General features: G+C 42.7%; 1 protein-coding gene across 2 annotated transcripts in view; it reads left to right on the plus strand.

The window, feature by feature from the left end:
• Positions 1-522: 522 nt before the first annotated feature.
• FBXL5 (F-box and leucine rich repeat protein 5) overlaps positions 523-18,232 on the plus strand; it is a 48,403-nt gene continuing 30,693 nt past the window's right edge. Inside the window, exons 1-4 of one of the 2 annotated variants that reach the window (XM_005296141.5) lie at positions 523-937; positions 11,716-11,931; positions 15,812-15,907; positions 17,451-17,616. In XM_005296141.5, coding sequence (XP_005296198.2) covers positions 854-937; positions 11,716-11,931; positions 15,812-15,907; positions 17,451-17,616 — 562 coding nt within the window. In that variant the 5' untranslated portion in view covers positions 523-853. The remainder of the gene's footprint in view (positions 938-11,715; positions 11,932-15,811; positions 15,908-17,450; positions 17,617-18,232) is intronic. The other variant, XM_005296142.5, reaches the window with a different exon arrangement.

Below are 18,232 nucleotides of genomic sequence, written 5' to 3' on the forward strand. Positions count from 1 at the left end.
ACATATAAGATAGTACACTTGACTCCTGCAATTGATTCCGCATAAACTTCAGGGCCGTGTGGCCTCCTTGATGTCAGCAGTGCGGAGAGGGGGGCTGCTGTTCCTTGTCAGCTAAACTTACTAACACTTATGCACTTAATTGAGGGCCAGATGTTGATCTTTTAATGCCTGCGTGGCAGTTCCCCTGAGCCTGAGTCTCTCCTGCACTGGCTGTGGGGCAAGCCAGAGCAGCAACCCCTGCATGGTGCACCAGGGGATCCATGGGGTGGGAACAAGTGAGATCCCCGAAATCCAACCCTCTAACCCTGTGCCCCTCTGCGGGGGTAAGGGCTGGCCGGAGATGGGGGGGGGGGGCGCAGCTCAGAGGCAGGCGTGGGGCTGGCAGCCCGGGGGAGGGGGAACAGGCTGCAGGCAGCCCGGGCGAGGGAGTGGGGCTGGCAGCCCGGGGGAGGGGGAACAGGCTGCAGGCAGCCCGGGGGAGGGAGCGGGGCTGGCAGCCCCGTCCACCACGCCCGTTACCCCCCCCCGCGTTAGCTCTTTGCAGTGCCTGGTGCGGACGGGCCCGAGTAGGGAAGCCAGCGGGGGCGGCGCCCGCAGTGCTGCCCTCACGGCTGAGGCCGCGCCCCCACTCCCGCAGCAGCCCGTCAGCAGTCGGCAAAGAGCCTGCGCACGCTGCGAAGCGCTCCCACGGCCGTTGCGGCAGGCCGCTGTTCAGGTGGCCCCTGTCACGTGACGGGGGGCACGGGCTACTCCCAGAGCGGCCTCGGCGGGTTGGGCATGCGCAGAGCGGTTGTCGCTGCCGCTGCTAGTGCTGCTGCTCGCGCTGGTCAGGGCGAGTCTCTATGGGGAGAACATGGCTCCCTTCCCCGACGAGGTGGATGTCTTCACGGCTCCGCACTGGCGGATGAAGCAGCTGGTCGGGCTCTACTGCGACAAGGTACCGGGCGGGAGGCGCGGGGAGCCCGCGGCCGGAGTGGGGTGGGACCTACACGCCCCCTGGGGAGGATTTACTGACTGCGCAGCTGTCACCGCCCCTCCCCCCGGGATAGGGCAGGGCCATGCGGCCCTCGCGGGCTGCCGAGCACCTCGCTCCGGCCCGATCCCTACGCAGCAGCCGCTGCTTCTTGCGCCAGCCCCGCGAGCGCGGCAACTTCCGCCTGCGCCAGCAGAAGTAACTGCGTCTGCTTCCCGCCCGCCCCCGCTCTTCCCGGCAGCAGGACTGCCCTGCCCGCTGGGGCGGTGTGTCCCCTTCCTCCTCCCGTCCCCCGCATCAGCTCTCTCCTCCCCAGTGTGCGTTCCCCACCCTCCCCCCGAAAACCCCCAACAAGGCTTTGCTGATTTTTCCCAGCTGTGAAGAACAGAGTTTTTTCTGGAGCCTCCCACCCCTCTCATTTTATAAGCTGAGATACATACTAGGGTTCCGAGTTGGGGCTACAGGGCCTTGTGTAGGTATCAGTGTCCTATGCAAGGATCCACTGCAGGATTAGGGTCTGGTTGTGACATGTCTATGAAGTGAATTTCTCAAACATAAAAAGGCTCACTGTTTACATTGAAAAGCTTGCAATTTTATAAATCCGAGGTTCCCAAACTGGTCTGCTCACCCATTGGTGGCCTGCAGAGCAGCTGATGGCATTGCATGCTTGTGATGTTGACTTCTCTCATTTGAAGCTGCAAAACTGTATTGATGGTCACTTTTAAGAATATATTAAATACTTTCTTAATGTTACTTCTCCATGTAAGTAACCTATAGTTTCCACAGCTATGTTATGTGGGCACAATTGATCTGCCTGTTGTGAGAGGCCAGTCTGGTAGTCTGTCCTACTATTGCAGGTACAGGCAAGTCTGGTAGTCTGTCCTACTATTGCAGGTACAGGCAATGTGGAGGGGGTCTGTGAGACACTCTTTAAAATGTTCTCCATGTTATGAAAAAGTTTGAGAACCCCAGACTGTAAAACACAGTCTTTGAGTGCTGTTGGCTTAGCCTTAACACTCTTTTGTATTGGTCTAGGAATGCTTACACAATTTTATTAATGTACTTGCTTTTTCAACATCTCTACAAAGTTTTTACCAAATTAATCAGAGTATCCTAAAAGCACGCTGTAGTAATGCTGAACTGGTTGGACGGGAGTATGGGTTGTCAAATATTGACAAAATCTTGAATTCAACTGTCCTGTCTTGTGAATTTTTACTTTCTAATTTTCCAACATTTTCATGTAATAAACCATGGCCCAATTTTCACAAAATACATATGGGGGCAAATCTGGATTTACCATTTTAAGTGTTGGAAGATATATAAGATTGTCTTCTGTTAGCCATATTTCAGCTTCTTCTTTATCTGAACTCAACCTCTGACCTTTGTATTTGAGATCAGTCATGTCGGATAAGTTCCTAGCTGCTCTGAATTGTTTTTTGACTTTTGTTCTTATGAGGTTACAGTTCTTTGTTAATCAAATCAGGCTTCACTGTGTGAATTATTCATAATTATTCTCAGGTTGTCTTCCATTTTCTACCAATCATGTCAATTTTGATTCTTTTAGTTCTTTCCTAATTTTTGTTTACATTATATGTTAACCTGTACATTTTTAAATCTGTCTGGAGGAGCACATTAAAGATCAAAGCATCTTTCCATTTCTTTACATTGAGGGCAGTTTATTAAGTTAGTGTCTTTACTTTTAGTTCTTACAACATAATCACAGATAAATCTTTGCCGAATTTTGGGGTGAAAAATGCTCCTGACTGAAACTGAAATGCTTCTGGAAGGCTTGGATCAGGGATTTTCATGATTAAATTGTGGCTACATTTTTGTGTCCACACAAACATTGAAAATATTTCACTATTAAGAGGTTATCAAAATAATCAACATTCTGATCTTCTATTTCAAAGACAAAATTTTGTTGAATGACACACTTGATTGTGAAGAAACTGATTTTTTTCTGCACTTAAGATGAGCCCAAATAATTTCTATCTTGCTGCGTAACACCTCTTAAGAATATTTTCATTTTACTTTAGAAAAATTCTTTCCATTATTTCAGTTTTCATCATTTCCTTTCATTTCATTCAACTATAGGCATGTTGAGTCAGAAACTCATGCAGTGATATTGGTAATAACTAAACTCTAAGCAACAGAATACAGTGTTGATCAGCAGCTTTCACACTTAACTAGTTTTAGAAAAATCACGAAGCAAATTCAACACTACTAAGACAGAAAAATAAGATGAGTTAACTATCCTGCAGTCCTTACAGAAGATTCTAGATTTAAGTAAATCAGGCCTCCTTACAATTCACAACTTCATTTGCTATCCCTTCTTCAACATCCCAAGACTGTTGAATCCACTTACTAGCCATGCCCCTTACCATTGTCAGTGACTCCATTCACTCCTTTTCCCATCTTGGTTTCTGGACAATCCTACAATTTCTCTGTTATGCGTATTAGAAAATAACACTGATTCAGTGCTTCTATATCCTGGGAAATTTCCCAAAATCTGGGGATTTTTAACAGCGTGTGTCCTGCAGTTTCCCAAGGTGAAACATTTTATTCAAAAATTCCCAGATTTTGGGAAATTTCCCAGGATATAGAGGTACTGGCTAGCACCAAAAATTTCCCAAACCGGTGAAAAATTCCCAGAGTCTGGGAATTTTGGGTTGGGAAAAATTGGCATCATGATATAGAAGCACTGCACTGATTTTATCATTTCTCTTAGATCTCTTTAGAATATTTTCATTCACACATGAAAATTGCAGCCAGTTTCTAATATAAAAACCTTTCAAATGTGTTGTGTTCATGTAAGTCAGAGGTCTAAAACATGGGAGAAACCAGTGAACCTACCATATCAGAGTGATTCAGAATCAGCCCCATCCCTGGCTCCTCACAACCCTGTCTCCTTCCACCCTCAAATCCTCCTAAGCAGCAACTGGTACCTCAGTTCTCTTCTCCCCCTCCTGCCAAAGCTGTCTAGCAGTAAAAAATTTTCTCACCTCTTTAGATCCCTTTTCCCTCCCTACTCTATCATGTTCTATCCTTCCAGATCACCTGCAGCTCTAGATTTTCTTCATTCCAGCCACAGCAGCCTCTTGTTTTCTCCTGTAGTCACTCAGCAGTTCATTTTCCCCCTGCCTTTTGCCTTCCCTGGCTCGAGCCTCAGCAGCTTCTCCTTCGCCCAGCCCCACTCCCAGCAGTTTTAGCAGGGCCTCCCTTCTTCCTTATCCACTCTACTTCCAGTAGTAATGGCCTCATCACCATCTCTGCTTCTGCCCCCAGTAGTAGCAGGAGGAGAGAAGAGAAGCTGCAGCCCTCTAAAAGTTGGAGGCTATAATTAGTGTCTTGCAGTATTTATTCAGGTATTATGCAATTATCCCACAACACACTGCATAGTGTCTGAAAGAACTCATTCAAGTCAGGGTTTACTTCGCAATTTGTTAGAATATCTTTGTTTTCAGTATGTTTTTGCAGTTAGTGTCTCCCAAAATGGGGGATTAAGCAAAAGTGGGGTATTTTCTCGATGTCCCCTTTCAACATGACTGTCTTGGAGACCCACATTAGGGAATTTTCTGACTGACAAAGGGAGACAGAAACTGCAGGAATGTTTCTGTAATGGTGAGTCACCGTAGCAGTCGAAACATGCCCTGGTACTGCTTTCTTTTTGCCCTTGATCCTCATCCTTCATACACATTTGATATAGAGACTAAAAGCTTTGTCTGTAAATTATTAGATCTGTTAGTTCCTAGTGTAGTTCCTCCAGTGAAACTATAGTGCGTAGACAAAGCTCAGGCATCTCAGTGGTAAAAATAGCTGAGTCATATGTTCACTATAGTTTCCACTGGTAGAGCTGCACCTATTGAAAATTAGGCCTTTGAAAAATCCTAGTGCAGACACATCCTAATAGTCTCTCATGCTACTGAGCGGGGTACAAATGTGAAACCAGAATGAGTTGCTGTGCTCGATTTCAGTGCAAGACTTCACCCAGTTGATAGTTACTTTGCTTTGGGTAGTTCTGCCCAACAGCAGCATTGGCAAATAATGCAAAATGTCCTCCTAGAAAATCAGCAGACTTGCTGAAATGTTTGTTTCCATCTCTACTGTGCTCCCCCCAACCTTTGAAATTATCTGCACGATCATCAGCCCTTCTAAAACAAAAATGTCGCCTTAATCTTTATTTGTTTAAATGTAGTGGCTTTTTATTAAACTTTACTAAAGCCTTTAATGGAATCGCAAAGCAATTGATAATTTTATGTGTAAGGGAGGATAGCCTTGTAGCTATTGAGTTACAGGCTCTGAGATTGTGAGTTCTATTTAGAGTTCTGTCCTGGACTTGGGACAAATCCTGTCCTGCTTATCACACTAGGCATAGCATAGGATGGCTGCTTTGACTTATGGTGGCTTGATGCATCTGAATAGTTGGGAGTGTTAGGTGCATTAGCTGGTTCTCTTACCATTCATCTGGCACCCCTATGCTTGGGAATGGGGAGGTAATATACTGTCTTAGTGCTCCAGTTATTTCTGATGACTGGTTAACGTGGCTTTGCAGCCCCTAGAAGCTGAGCTACTGTAAAGATTCCACCATGGAGCCCAGAATCAGGCCCTTGAAGTGTGACCTTGAACCTTGTCCTTATTCTGTTCCTCAGTTTCTTCATCTATAAAATGGAAATAACAGTATTTAGCCACTGCACTAGGGGGTTGTGAGGATAAATTCACTAATGCCTGTAAAGTGCTTTGATTTCCTTGGTGTTACATAAACATTAGCTAGTGTTACATAAAATTAGAACATTGAGAATTATTGAATATGTTAAAGATCATGGCTAGTTGATAGTCTGACTTCTTCTAAGATTTAAGATCTTGTTCTACCATGAGAAATGGTATGTTAAAATTAGGCTTGGTAGAATTTGATTTTAATATGTGACTGTTGGTAAACATTGATTTCAGCTGTCACACTGAAATTGACACCGCCTCCCCTCAAAAGAAAAAAAACAGCCCCCCAAACAGTTGATAACAGTGGGCGTACCTGCAGATTGGGTGGCGATGGCCATGGAAGGAGCCCTCTGTAGTCTTGCTGTCACAGGAGTGAGAGAACAGGGCCATGACAGTAGAGTAGCAGAGGGCTCCCTGCACGGCTGTGGGGTTGGTGAACCCTGATACTGGCAGGCACAAGGTACTGGGGAGGCTGCAGTTTCCTGGCCTAGCGGAGCAGACACCTCTGGCCAGGACTGTGCAAGGAAGAGTCCTTGTTATCCCTGGCCACAGAGGAGACCACCTCGCTGCTGAATAGCTCTGGCCACAGGCAGGAGTCATTCAGCAGCAGGGTGGCTTCCATGCAGCTCGGGATTTGTCTTCCTATTCATCCTCCTATTCACAGGCCTGGCCTCCTATTCACACATTCAGCTGTGCCCTGCCAAGACCCCAGCCTTCCCCACACCTGGTGCCTGGAGGGAACCAGTATCACCAGCCCTGTGGCTTTGCAGGAACCCCTCTGCAGCTCCGCTGTCATGCTCCCACTCACTCATTCACTAGCCATGAGTGTGGGAGCTGTCCCTGGGCGGGAACAGTTTAGCATCGGTATGGCCTCCCCCTTGGCCAGGACTTGTTATCCTCCTTCAAGTCCTGGTTGTGGGGGTCTGTGCTCAAGACCAGAACAACTGCAGCCTCCCCTGCACCTTGTGCCCTGGTGTCTTGGGGCCCCTCGGCTACACAGGGAGCCCCCTGCTGCCCCATTGTCAGCATTGCCCTGACCCCAACCCTACCCCCCCACAACTGTAAAAATAATTATACTTAGAAACAGGATAAAAACGTAAATAAAAATTGGAAAAAACCTTAAATAAAACGTAACAAAAATAATCTAAATTAGAAAAAAATAAAAATCAAGTTCTACCAAGACAAATGAAATGCTAGTTTATTCATAACTGCTTCCTGGTTGTATCAAAGCTGTATCTGCCTACAGTGTCTAAAATGAGCTTTTACTGTTTTTTTTTTTTTTTTTTTTTTTTTTATAATGTTAAGCTGCACCCAAAAAAGAGAAATTTACATCGGCATAGCTATGTGTCTCAGGGCTGTGAAAAATCCACACTCCTCAGAGACATAGCTATGCCCACCTAACCCCAGTATAGACAGTGCTAGGTCAATGGAAGAATTCATTAGTTGACCTAGCTAACACCTCTCGGGGAGGTGGATTAACTACAGCAATGGGAGAATCTTACTCCTGGAGGAATTGTGTGCCAAAAAATTAAAAATTCTGCCTACAATATTTTAAAATTCTGCATATTTTATCAGAATAACACAATATAATCACACCAGTTTAAATTATTTTGGTAATTTATTTCAAAATACCTGTCCAGGTATGTTTGTAACAATATAGACAACAAAAACTGTTCAGGAAATGTTTTTTGACACACAGGTTGCTTACTAGGCATATGAATACAGAACTTTTAGTAATTCATTTAAATTACAATACAGAAATACGTTTCCCACACCCCCTCAGAAGTAGTGCAAAGATTTGGGGGAATCAGGGGTAACCGAGGAGCTGAAGGAGAGGGAAGTAATTGCTGGGAGTCTGGATGTGAACTAGGTGGGTTGTTGGGTATGGGAGGGAGCAGTAGGGAACGTTGTTTTTTGGGGGGTCGATTGTTAGGGAGCCTCCCCCATGCAGACTCTGGCCGACTTGTAGCCCCTCTCATTCAGTCAGACACATCTATCCCTGTTCCCATGTGTCCCTGCACCCCACTTAGCTGCCCCTCCTGCCCCCGACCCCATGTGTCCCTACACTCCCTACTCAGCTATGCTGTACCTCCCTTCGCCCTGTCCCCATGTGTCCTTGTACCCCCACTCAACTACTCTGTACCCTCTCCCCCATCACCCGGTGTCCCTGCACCCCCAGTTAGCCACTCCTCCCTCCATCTGCTATGTGGCCCTGCACCTCTGCTCCCATTCAGCCCGCATTCCAGTCTGTGACCCCCCCCAGGAGCCTCATGGGGCCCCATGCTGTTCGTCCCCTCATATCCTGTGCTCCTGATATGGCCCCACAGGCAGGGTGCTGTGAGGAATGCAGCGTCTTCTCTTCCCTATCCGCAGCTAGGGCTGCTCCTGTGAGGGAGCAGCTGCTCTCTGTTCTGGTGCCACAGCAGCCCCTGGTAGGGGAAAGGCACAACTACAGCACTTCTCCAGCTGAATGTATTTTCTGCTGGGAGGGAGGGGAGAGAATCTGTGCGGGACATGAATTCTGCACATGTGTAGTGGCACAGAATTCCCCCGGGAGTAGACTCTCTCCTGTTGCTGTAGTGAGTGTCTATACTGAGATGTTACAGCGGCACAACTGCAGTGTAGCAGCTGTGCTGCTCTTGCAGTTTAAGTGTGGACATACCTCTGGTTACCACTGCTCAGGGAGGTTGATTACCTATGTGGAAGTAGAGCAAGAACTGACAGGGATTTGAAGGGGATTTCAATGCATACTGTCCCTTCTGTGAGCAATATGGAGGTGATGTATGACACCTGCATGTGGCAGGGGTGGGGCCGAGGGGTTCGGAGTGTGGGAAGGGACTCAGGGATGGGGCAGAGGGTTGGGGTGGGGGGAGGTGAGGATTCCAGCTGGGGGTGCAGGCTCTGGATGAGGGCTTTGGGGTGCAGGTGGCCCCATGGTTATAGCAGGGAAAGAGGACTCTCTCTTTTCCCTCCCGCCCCCCGGTGCTCTCTCCCTGCAGCAGCACCTGGGTTTGGGGGGAGAGGTGTCTCTTCCCACTGCAGCAGTTCTGGGGCTGGGGTCGCAGGATAGGCGCCTCTCTCCTGGCTGCGGCAGTCTGGGGCTGGACTGGGTTGGGGCCAGGGGAGGAGTGCTTCTCCCCCCGGCTGCAGCAGGTCTAGGGCTGGGTTGGGTCCAGGGGAGGGGCACCTCTCGCCACGGCTGGTCCGGGGCTGGGGGAGAAGCATCTCTCCCTGCCGCAGCCTTGAGCACCTGCGCAGCGCGTAATAGGCTGCTGTGCGGCTGCGCAGTTTAGAGGGAACTTAGATGTGCAGGGAGAGCACTAAAAATAGCAGTGTGAGGATTGGGGCTGGAGCCCAGGAACCCTGAAGCCTGGGGGATCCCTACTCTTTGCCAAGGGTAAAATGTGGTATTGTATGTCTACCCCATGGCCAGACTGAAAAGTCCTGAGACTATCCTGGCCTGAAAGAGGTAACTGCAGTAGACAGGGAGACTGATCCCTCCATCCCCTAATCTCAGAATTTTTCTAAAGAGAAGGGTTTCTAAAAATGAGGTCTTGGCTCCTATTTGTATTTGGGGCAGCCACCATGTAATAATGTAGAATGAAATGTATATGTCTCTGGTGTACATATTTGTCCTTAATCTGTTCAGCTAAAATATATTAAAAAAAGTTTAACTTTATCCTGTTGACTACTTCTATAGAGGTTAGGTAAACTTCGAATAAGTGACAGAATCATTGCGCTCATTTGCACAGTACAGCTTGTAATGCAATGTAGGCTATGCTGACCTGGAGTTGCATAACTACTTGTCAGCCACTCAACATGTTTCACTTGCATCACAAGTGGTTGCCAAGAAAGTGACAATACGGGGCTGGAAACTAGAATCACATATGTACCACTCTTACAAAATTTGAATTGCCTTGTAAATTATGAGAAAGATTGCATATATAAGAAATAGCTATTAGTTTAGGTGTGGCAGTATCATCATCGTTGTTATACATGTAGGCTCCTCTATTCCCATTTTTCATGATTAAGTAAATTAAAATATTTCTGTTGTTGCTCTTTTCCCCTGAAAAGTCTTGATCTTTTGTTATCGGTGTCATGCATACTTCTTGTGTCTTGCTTACAATACTCCTGCTAATACATCCCAGAATGTTTGCTTTTTTTTTTTTTTTTTTTTTTTTGCAACTGTGTTACGCTGTTGACTCATATTTAGCTTGTGATCCAATATGACCCCCAGATCCCTTTCCGCAGTACTCCTTCCTAGGCACTAATTTCCTATTTTGTATGTGTGCAACTGATTGTTCCTTCCTAAGTGGAGTAATTTGCATTTGTCCTTCTTGAATTTCATCCTATTTACTTTAGACCATTTCTCCAGTTTGTCCAGATCATTTTGAATTTTAATCCTCTCCTCCAAAGCACTTGCAACCCCTCCCACCTTGGTAGCATCTGCAAACTTTATAAGTGTACTCTCTATGCCATTATCTATTGGCGGGGGGGAGGGATAGCTCAGTCGTTTGAGCATTGGCCCAGGGTTGTGAGTTCAATCCTTGAGGGGGCCATTTAGGGATCTGGGGCAAAATCCGTACTTGGTCCTGCTAGTGAAGGCAGGGGGCTGGGCTCAATGACCTTTCAGGGTCCCTTCCAGTTCTATGAGATAGGTATATCTCCATATATTATATTATTTAAATCATTGATGAAGATATTCAACAGAATTGGATCCAGAACCAATTTCTGTGGGACCCCACTCGTTATGCCCTTCCAGCATGACGGTGAACCACTGATAACTACTCTCGGAATGATTTTCCAGCCAGTTATGCGCCCACCTTATAGTAGCTCCATCTAGGTTGTACTTTCCTAGTTTGTTTATGAGAAGGTCATGCGAGACAATATCAAAAGCCTTACTAAAGTCAAGATATACCACATCTATCACTTCCCGCCCCTCCACAAGACTTTTACCCTGTCAAAGAAAGCTATCAGGTTGGTTTGACACGATTTGTTCTTGACAAATCTATGCTGTTATTTATCACCTTATTATCTTCTAAGTGTTTGCAAATTGATTGCTTAATTGTTTGCTCCATTGTATGGTTCAGCTTCTTTAGTTTAGGTGTATCAGTATCATATTATGTAATGGGTTATTTACCCACTGAATTTAAAGCTGGGATGAGGGACAAACAGTGCATATGAGTAGACCTACCAAATTCATGGTTCATTTTGGTCAATTTCACAGTCATAGGATTTTAAATATTGTAAATGTCATGATTTTAGCTATTTAAATCTGAAATTTCACAGTGTTGTAATTGTTTGGCTCCTGACCAAAAATGATGGGGGAGGGGGAACAGAAGGTTATTGTGGGTGGGAGGGGTTGCAGTGTTGCTACCCTGCCGCCAGCAGCAGTCCAGAAGTAAGTGCTGCCTTCAGAGGTGGGCAGCTGGAGAGCAGCGGCTCCTGGCTGGGCTCCCAACACTGAAGAAAGAGCCGCTGCCAGCAGCAGCAGCAAAGTAAGGATGGCATGGTATGGTATTGCCATCTTTACTTCTTCGCTGCTGCCTGCAGAGCTGGGCCCCCAGTCTGCAGCCACCACTCCAGCAGCCCAGCTCTGAAGGCAGCAGCACAGAAGTAAGGGTGGAATGGTATGGTATGGTATTGCCACCCTTCTGTGCTGCTGCTGGCAGGGTGTTGCCTTCAGAGCTGGGTGCCTGGCCAACAGCCACCACTCTCCACTTGCCTAGCTCTGAAGGCCGTGCAGAAATAAGGGTGGCAATACTGTGACCCCCCTGCAACTCCCTTTTGGGTCAGGACCCCCAATTTGAGAAACACCAGTCTCCCCCCTGAAACCTGTATAGTATAGGGTAAAAGCACACACAAGACCAGATTTCATGGTCTGGGACATGTTTTTCATGGCCATGAATTTGGTAGGGCCCTACGTATGAGAAATGGGAGTTGCATATGCTACTTTAGATGCTAACTTGACTTGCAAGGATTAAAAAAAAAAAAAATCCAGAGGGACAATTAGCCTCTCTTTCTTCTAGCTTTCCAAGACCAACTTCTCCAACAACAATGATTTTCGGGCTCTTCTGCAATCACTGTATGCCACGTTCAAGGAATTTAAAATGCACGAGCAGATTGAAAATGAATACATCATTGGCTTACTTCAGCAGCGCAGTCGGACTGTGTATAACGTTCATTCGGACAACAAACTCTCAGAGATGCTTAGTCTCTTTGAGAAAGGGCTGAAGAATGTGAAGGTAAGCTGCCAAAAACAGGCTAAAAGAAGTACTTGTTTAGCTTTTAATTGTGTAATAAGGGAAACTTGCTACGATTAGTCATTGGTCTGCTTCTGCTTCATTTATTTGATGAGAAACTTTAGAAAACAAAGAATTGGATTATACTCAGGCTTTCTTAGCATGTTACTACAACTTTATGGTCTCAGTAAGCAGAAACTGCAGAGCAAGTTTCATCATTTAGCATAGCTGTTAAATGAATCTTTTTCTCTCTCTCATTTTATATATATAACTTGAACATAAATTAGATTGTTAGAATTATATGTAGATATCTCCCTCTATATATTAGACAGATAAAAGATTAAAATGCTACAAAGCAAAATGCTACTAACACAATATTTTTGTTCTTGTAAAGAGAATAGTTATGAATACAGAGGAAAGCCTAGAAGATTACTAATAAGTATTATATAGGAGAAATTTTGAAAACTTTCTTTGAAATCACAAAATTAAAACCTGAAAATTTAAAATGAGATTAATTTAACAGCTACTTGATTAAATATACACTTCAGTTTCTGCTTACTGAGACCATAAATCTTTTCGTAACATGCCCCAAAAGCCTGAGTAATCTAATTAATTGTTTTCTAAAGATATACACATCTCTTGTATGAAGGTAATTACATTTATTATGGTCTTTTACTTCTCCTGCACTTGGCCCTCTAATTCATTTTGCCCAGGACTGCTCTAACATTCCAGTGCTGAGTAGCTGTAAATGATTGCCATCTTTTTGGTTTTGTTTTCAAATCAACCTTTGACAAATGTTTTTTTTTATTCCAAATGTGGAATTTCCTCTGCTGTGCCCTTCCCATTCTTCTTCTTTTTGTTCACCTCACCTTTTGGAATGAAAACTTGGGTCTCCATTGATCATTTGACATCCTATATTAAACTTGCCAAAGCAGATGCTCTGTAGTTACGTTAAAAATGTTAACTTATCACTTTTGATCATAGTCACTAAATGTCGGTCTGGACACTCGGTCTCAGTAAAAGGAGCCAAGTAGACTGTTTTTCTCTCCCTTTATGTTTTTGTTGCTACAGAGTGTCAAAAAGGTGAGACTTTTTGAACTCTAACCAGTATTTCTAGGGTTGTCATACTTGGGGAACTCCTTGTCCAATTCACCTCACATTGTGTAGAAATAGTTTACTTTGGCCCCTGGCGTAACCTGCCAATGGAGTCCAGTATGACACACTGTAAAGCTGGGGTGTGGGAAGGTAGAATTGGGCTGATAGTGGAAACTCATTGCACCTTGATGTAAATGACCCTAGTTGGTGGTTGATGCTGTTGAAACCTTGTTTAATCTGAGCTTGGTTTATCTCTTACTTCTGAGTTTTGCCCACATAGGAAGTTGTAGTCAGACATATGTAACCTATGTGTTGTGTACTCCTGACTACAGCTGGGCAAAAGACTTTTTTTGATCACTGGCAGGTCTCAAAAATTGAAGGAATTTTTTTTCCAGGTGAACCCAAAACTCTTTTTTTTTTGTTTTGTTTGTTTTTTGTTTTCAATTAATCAAAAAGTTGGAAAACTTCATTTCATGTAAAAACAAAACAAAAAGCCCCTTTGATACCAAATGAAACATTTTGTTTAAATTTTGGGCACTTTTTTTTAACCATTTTTCAATAAAAGGAAATGTAATGAATGGCTAGATTCACAAAACAGAAGTGGGGATATCCCCATTATACCCAATAATCTGGTGGTTAGGGCACTCACATGGGATGTGGGAGATGTACATTTGAAACCCTGCTCTGAAACGAGGACATGAACCCAGGTCTTCCACACTCCAGGTGCGTTCTATACCCACCAGGCTATTAGCTATTCTGGTGTTGGTCTCTCTCATTCTCTTGTGAAAGCAGTTCCACTTCATATCAATAATTAATCATGAACTGGGCCAGAGAGAGTGAAAATGGATGTGTAACCTGGTGGTTAGGGCCCTCACCTAGGAGGACACCATTCAGTCCCTGCTCCAGTGAATGTTTGTGTATACAGAGTGGAATGGTTTCTACAGGGGAGACTCTGAAGGACTTACCCAGAATAGTCAATAGTCTGGTGGCTAGGGAATTAACCTGGGATGTTGTAAACCTGGCTTCAAATCCCTGCTTCAGGACGGGGGTTTAAGCCTGAGTCTCCCACATTCCAGGCGAGTGTTCTAACCACTGGGTCTGAGGGCACCACCACAGTTTTGTGAATCTAGCCTGACATTTTGGAAACAATTTGCTGAAATTGACATGTCAAAGTAAGGAAATAACCATTTAACAACCAACCCCCATCTTCATCTTCTTGCTTCTCAGATATTGTCATCAATTTTTATTGGCTTCTCATGTAGAAAACTAACCTAAAAAGAGAAACGGGAATTTTGGGACAATTTTGGTAAATACTTTGCTAGAGCTATTTGATCTGCTTTGAATTAAACAGGTTGGACTGCACTTGTTTTTCTCTGCAGTATTGTTATGTTAACTTTGAATAGATACATTTGTTTGTAGAAATCAGTTTTAAGAAAAGTGTAAAAATTAAGATTTCAGCATGTTTCCTCTCCTGCATTAGTTTTGTTTGTATCTGAGCCCATGACCACATTACTGATATTGGCTATCATACACAGTACTGGAAATTTCTCAGTCCACCTATTGGGTATTGTAGCTCAACAGAATAAGGATATTAGCCTTGTATTGTTTACTTTTTTTTTTTTTTCAACACAGGAAAAAAACACCAAACTGTATGTGTACGTACGTACGTGCGCGCGCACGCACACACACACACATTTTTGATGATGCAAGGTTGTGTTACCGCCTCCTTCCTGTACTATTGCAAAATTCACTGTAAAGAATTTCCTTCTGTCACAATCTGGACAGACTCCAGGGCCAGATTCTTATTACAGGAATACAGAAAGGGTAACGTTCATAGTTGAGAAAGGTCAGTTAGCAAATAAGTCACAACGTTTAAAAAGTAAAGTATTTATTTTAAAAACTGACTGTTTCAAAGTAAGTTTTTATATGGCGCATTTAGTTAGAAACTACAAGTTGTTATTTAACTGAGATATTAGGTTAATTCATGTAGCGTTTATATATTTAAAATACAAAGCTACGCTAGTATATAACTTATGCAGCATTTCCTAGAGAACACATTTAAATTACTTATATTAAATTTATTACTTTACACTTTTTTGGTGTGGCTGATTGGTAGGTTTTAATCTACAACAATCTTAATACTTACATGTAAACCTTGCAATTACTTTAGAGTAGAAGTCAGATAATTCATATGTGATGACAAAGTAGACTAGAATTACAATAATATTGTATTTGTTAATTTGACTAGCGATGGATTATTGACCTATTATGAATTATTGATGTGAAATAACAAAGAAGTGAACAAACAAGATTAAAAAATAAACCAAGGATGCTTCATCACAGAATATACTTTATTATGTTGACTAATGTAGTTTTGTTTTATTTGTGGTACTTCATAGCATAGTGTACTATATATATATTTTTTAAATAATTACATTGTTAATATGAACATATAGCATCTCTGAGAAATGTTGTGATCTGTTCTTCAGGATTTGTAGACCTGGGGTTAGCAAGGTTCTGCTGTTTCTGATTAATGACACAGTGCATTTTAGATTGTAACAGAAGAAATAAACTACAACTTTTCTAGTGCGGAAGACATCTATGAGAGTAAGAAATATGCTAATGATCTCTATACTAAAAGTTTAACCATTTTTTGTATGTTCTAAAAATTAACTCTGCCTTTCCAGAAGTGGTTGTATCTTGAGAGCTATGGGAGATATGGATATACATTTCAGTTCTTAAACCCTATGGAGAGCTTTTCAGGTTAAATCATACTTTTTCTTTTCAGAATGAATATGAACAGCTAAACTATGCTAAACAGCTGAAAGAGAGGTTGGAAGCCTTCACCAGGGATTTCCTTCCTCATATGAAAGAGGAGGAGGAGGTATGTAGAACTTATCTCTTTAAAGCTAAACCAGTTTTCTTCTCTGAATGTTTGGAACTGCTGGTCTTCGGGTCCTGAGAACCGAAGAAGAGGTCTGTGTAAGCTTGAAAACTTGTCTCTTTTACCAATAGAAGTTGGTCCAATAAAATGTATTCTCTCATTTTGTCTCTCTAATATTTATTAAATAATTTAAATTCCAGGTATAGTGAACGTCAAGTGGTTTTGGCATGACTAGCCTTTTTGATAAGAAGTATTTACACTGAGTGAATTGTACAGGATTTCACCCTAATTTTGGATTAGAAATGAAGAATATATGACCTCTACTATAGAAGTTCAAGGCACACTTACTTTTTATTTTATTGCTGATTTGATGTATAGGTTGCCTCTGAGCTTCACTAGTATATGGAACATGGAATTTTAAAGATATTTGAACAGTTTGTTCTATAATTTAAATTTTCAGTATAAAATTATGGTTAATAGTGAATAATGTATATGGACCATTTTAATTTGACAGTTTTTCTAGGTATTCATACCACGACTGTGGTATCTTAGGAATGCATTCTTTCCGTGTTTAAAAAAAATATAACTTTTTTTTTCTTAAGGAATACCTTTAAATGTATTGAGAATATTATTTCATACAATGTGTATTTTTCTTAAATTTTAAACATAATGTCCAATTATTTTAAAATAGCTTCTCTAAAAGAAGATCTAGTAAAACTGGCCAAAGATCTACAAACGTTAAAAGCAAAACCAAAAAATGTTTGATGTTATAAACCAGTGGCCCATGATTAAACAGCTTCTCTCAAGCCGCTGCATATATTTGACATATACAGACTGGTATTGCCAGTCTGATTCTGTTTTGTGTGTTTCCAAAAATTGGGAAACATCCTTGGAGAGAGTAAAGCCTTCCAAATCTGCTCAAGAGAGAAGACCTCTCCTGCATTATTAATAATAATACTTAAGATCCTCACATAGAAGACACTAAATAATATTTTCTGAGTTAAACACATATTCTTAGCTCCATTTCATATATGGGGAAACTGAAGAAACTACACTAGAAATTTAGGCCAACCCAGCTATGTCATTCAGGAGTGTGAAAAATTCACACCCTTGCGCAATGTAGTTAAGATGGCCTAAATCCCCATGTAGACAGCACAAGATCCACAGAAGAATTCTTCCATCGATTTAGCTGCTGCCTCTTGAGGAGGTGGATTACCTGCACTGATGGGAGAACCCCTCCTGTGGAAGTAGGTAGTTGTCTACACTGAAGCACTATAATGATACCACTGTAGCATTTTAAGTTTAGACAAGCCCACAATGATTTTACTTCCCCAAGGCCATGCAATCAGCTGTTTGCAGATTTGGGATTAGAATTCAGGAATTTCAGATTCCTCACCTGGCATTCATTACTATGCATCATGTTGCGCCTTTTCTAATTTAATGTTTACAACAGGAGTTACAAAAGTTATATATATCATTTTAAACATTGTGGCAGCAGTGTGGGTTTTTTTTGGTTGTGGATAACTGGCATTTATTGGTTTAGGTTTTTCAGCCCATGTTGATGGAATATTTTACTTATGAAGAATTGAAGGATATTAAAAAGAAAGTTATTGATCAACACTGCTCACAGAAGGAAGCTGCAGAACTTGTTAGAGGTCTTAGCATTTGGAATCAGCGGAAGAGCTCTGTGGATGAGAAAACAGATCAAGGTGAACCATTTTTAATTAAACCAAATGCAATTTTAAATTTGCAGGTATAATCCACTAAAATCACTCCAGTGAAGAGTTGTCACTGTACATTTTTTTGGAATGCTTTTACATGGTTTTTATTTGTTAGAAAATGGTGTCTTTTTTCAAAATTGCAGTGATATGTTGGGAAGAATATTGCTATTATAGATTTTTAGAAGTTTCAATGTGGGTGTGTATTCAAGCATATCTCGTTCTTCCCCCAGCAATGCTTTGTCCAAATTATAGCAAACATGCAGAGTCTGGTGTTTAACTTTTAATTTCATGCTTCAATTTCAGATTGTATTTTCTGTTTCCAGATCCTGCCTTCACTACCTGAAGGCAGGGTCTGGAGGTTTCTCAGTTGATATCCTCAACAGAGCAGAAGAGTTAAGTCAGCTGGCAATATCCCGTAATAGAACTCCCCCTTGGCCTTCCTTGTTCAAGGAGCCAGAAGGGGAAGATAAGCAGGGAAGGAAAGGGTCAGAAAAATGTTTCTGCAAGATGAATGACTGAATAAAGTGAAACTTCATCCTCACTTTTAGAATGAAATTTGGACAATTCTGAAACACCACCTTGCTTTTCATTTATGAAACTTAGT

The sequence above is a fragment of the Chrysemys picta genome, chromosome 5 (assembly GCF_011386835.1).
Source record: "Chrysemys picta bellii isolate R12L10 chromosome 5, ASM1138683v2, whole genome shotgun sequence".
Lineage (NCBI taxonomy): Eukaryota > Metazoa > Chordata > Testudines > Emydidae > Chrysemys > Chrysemys picta.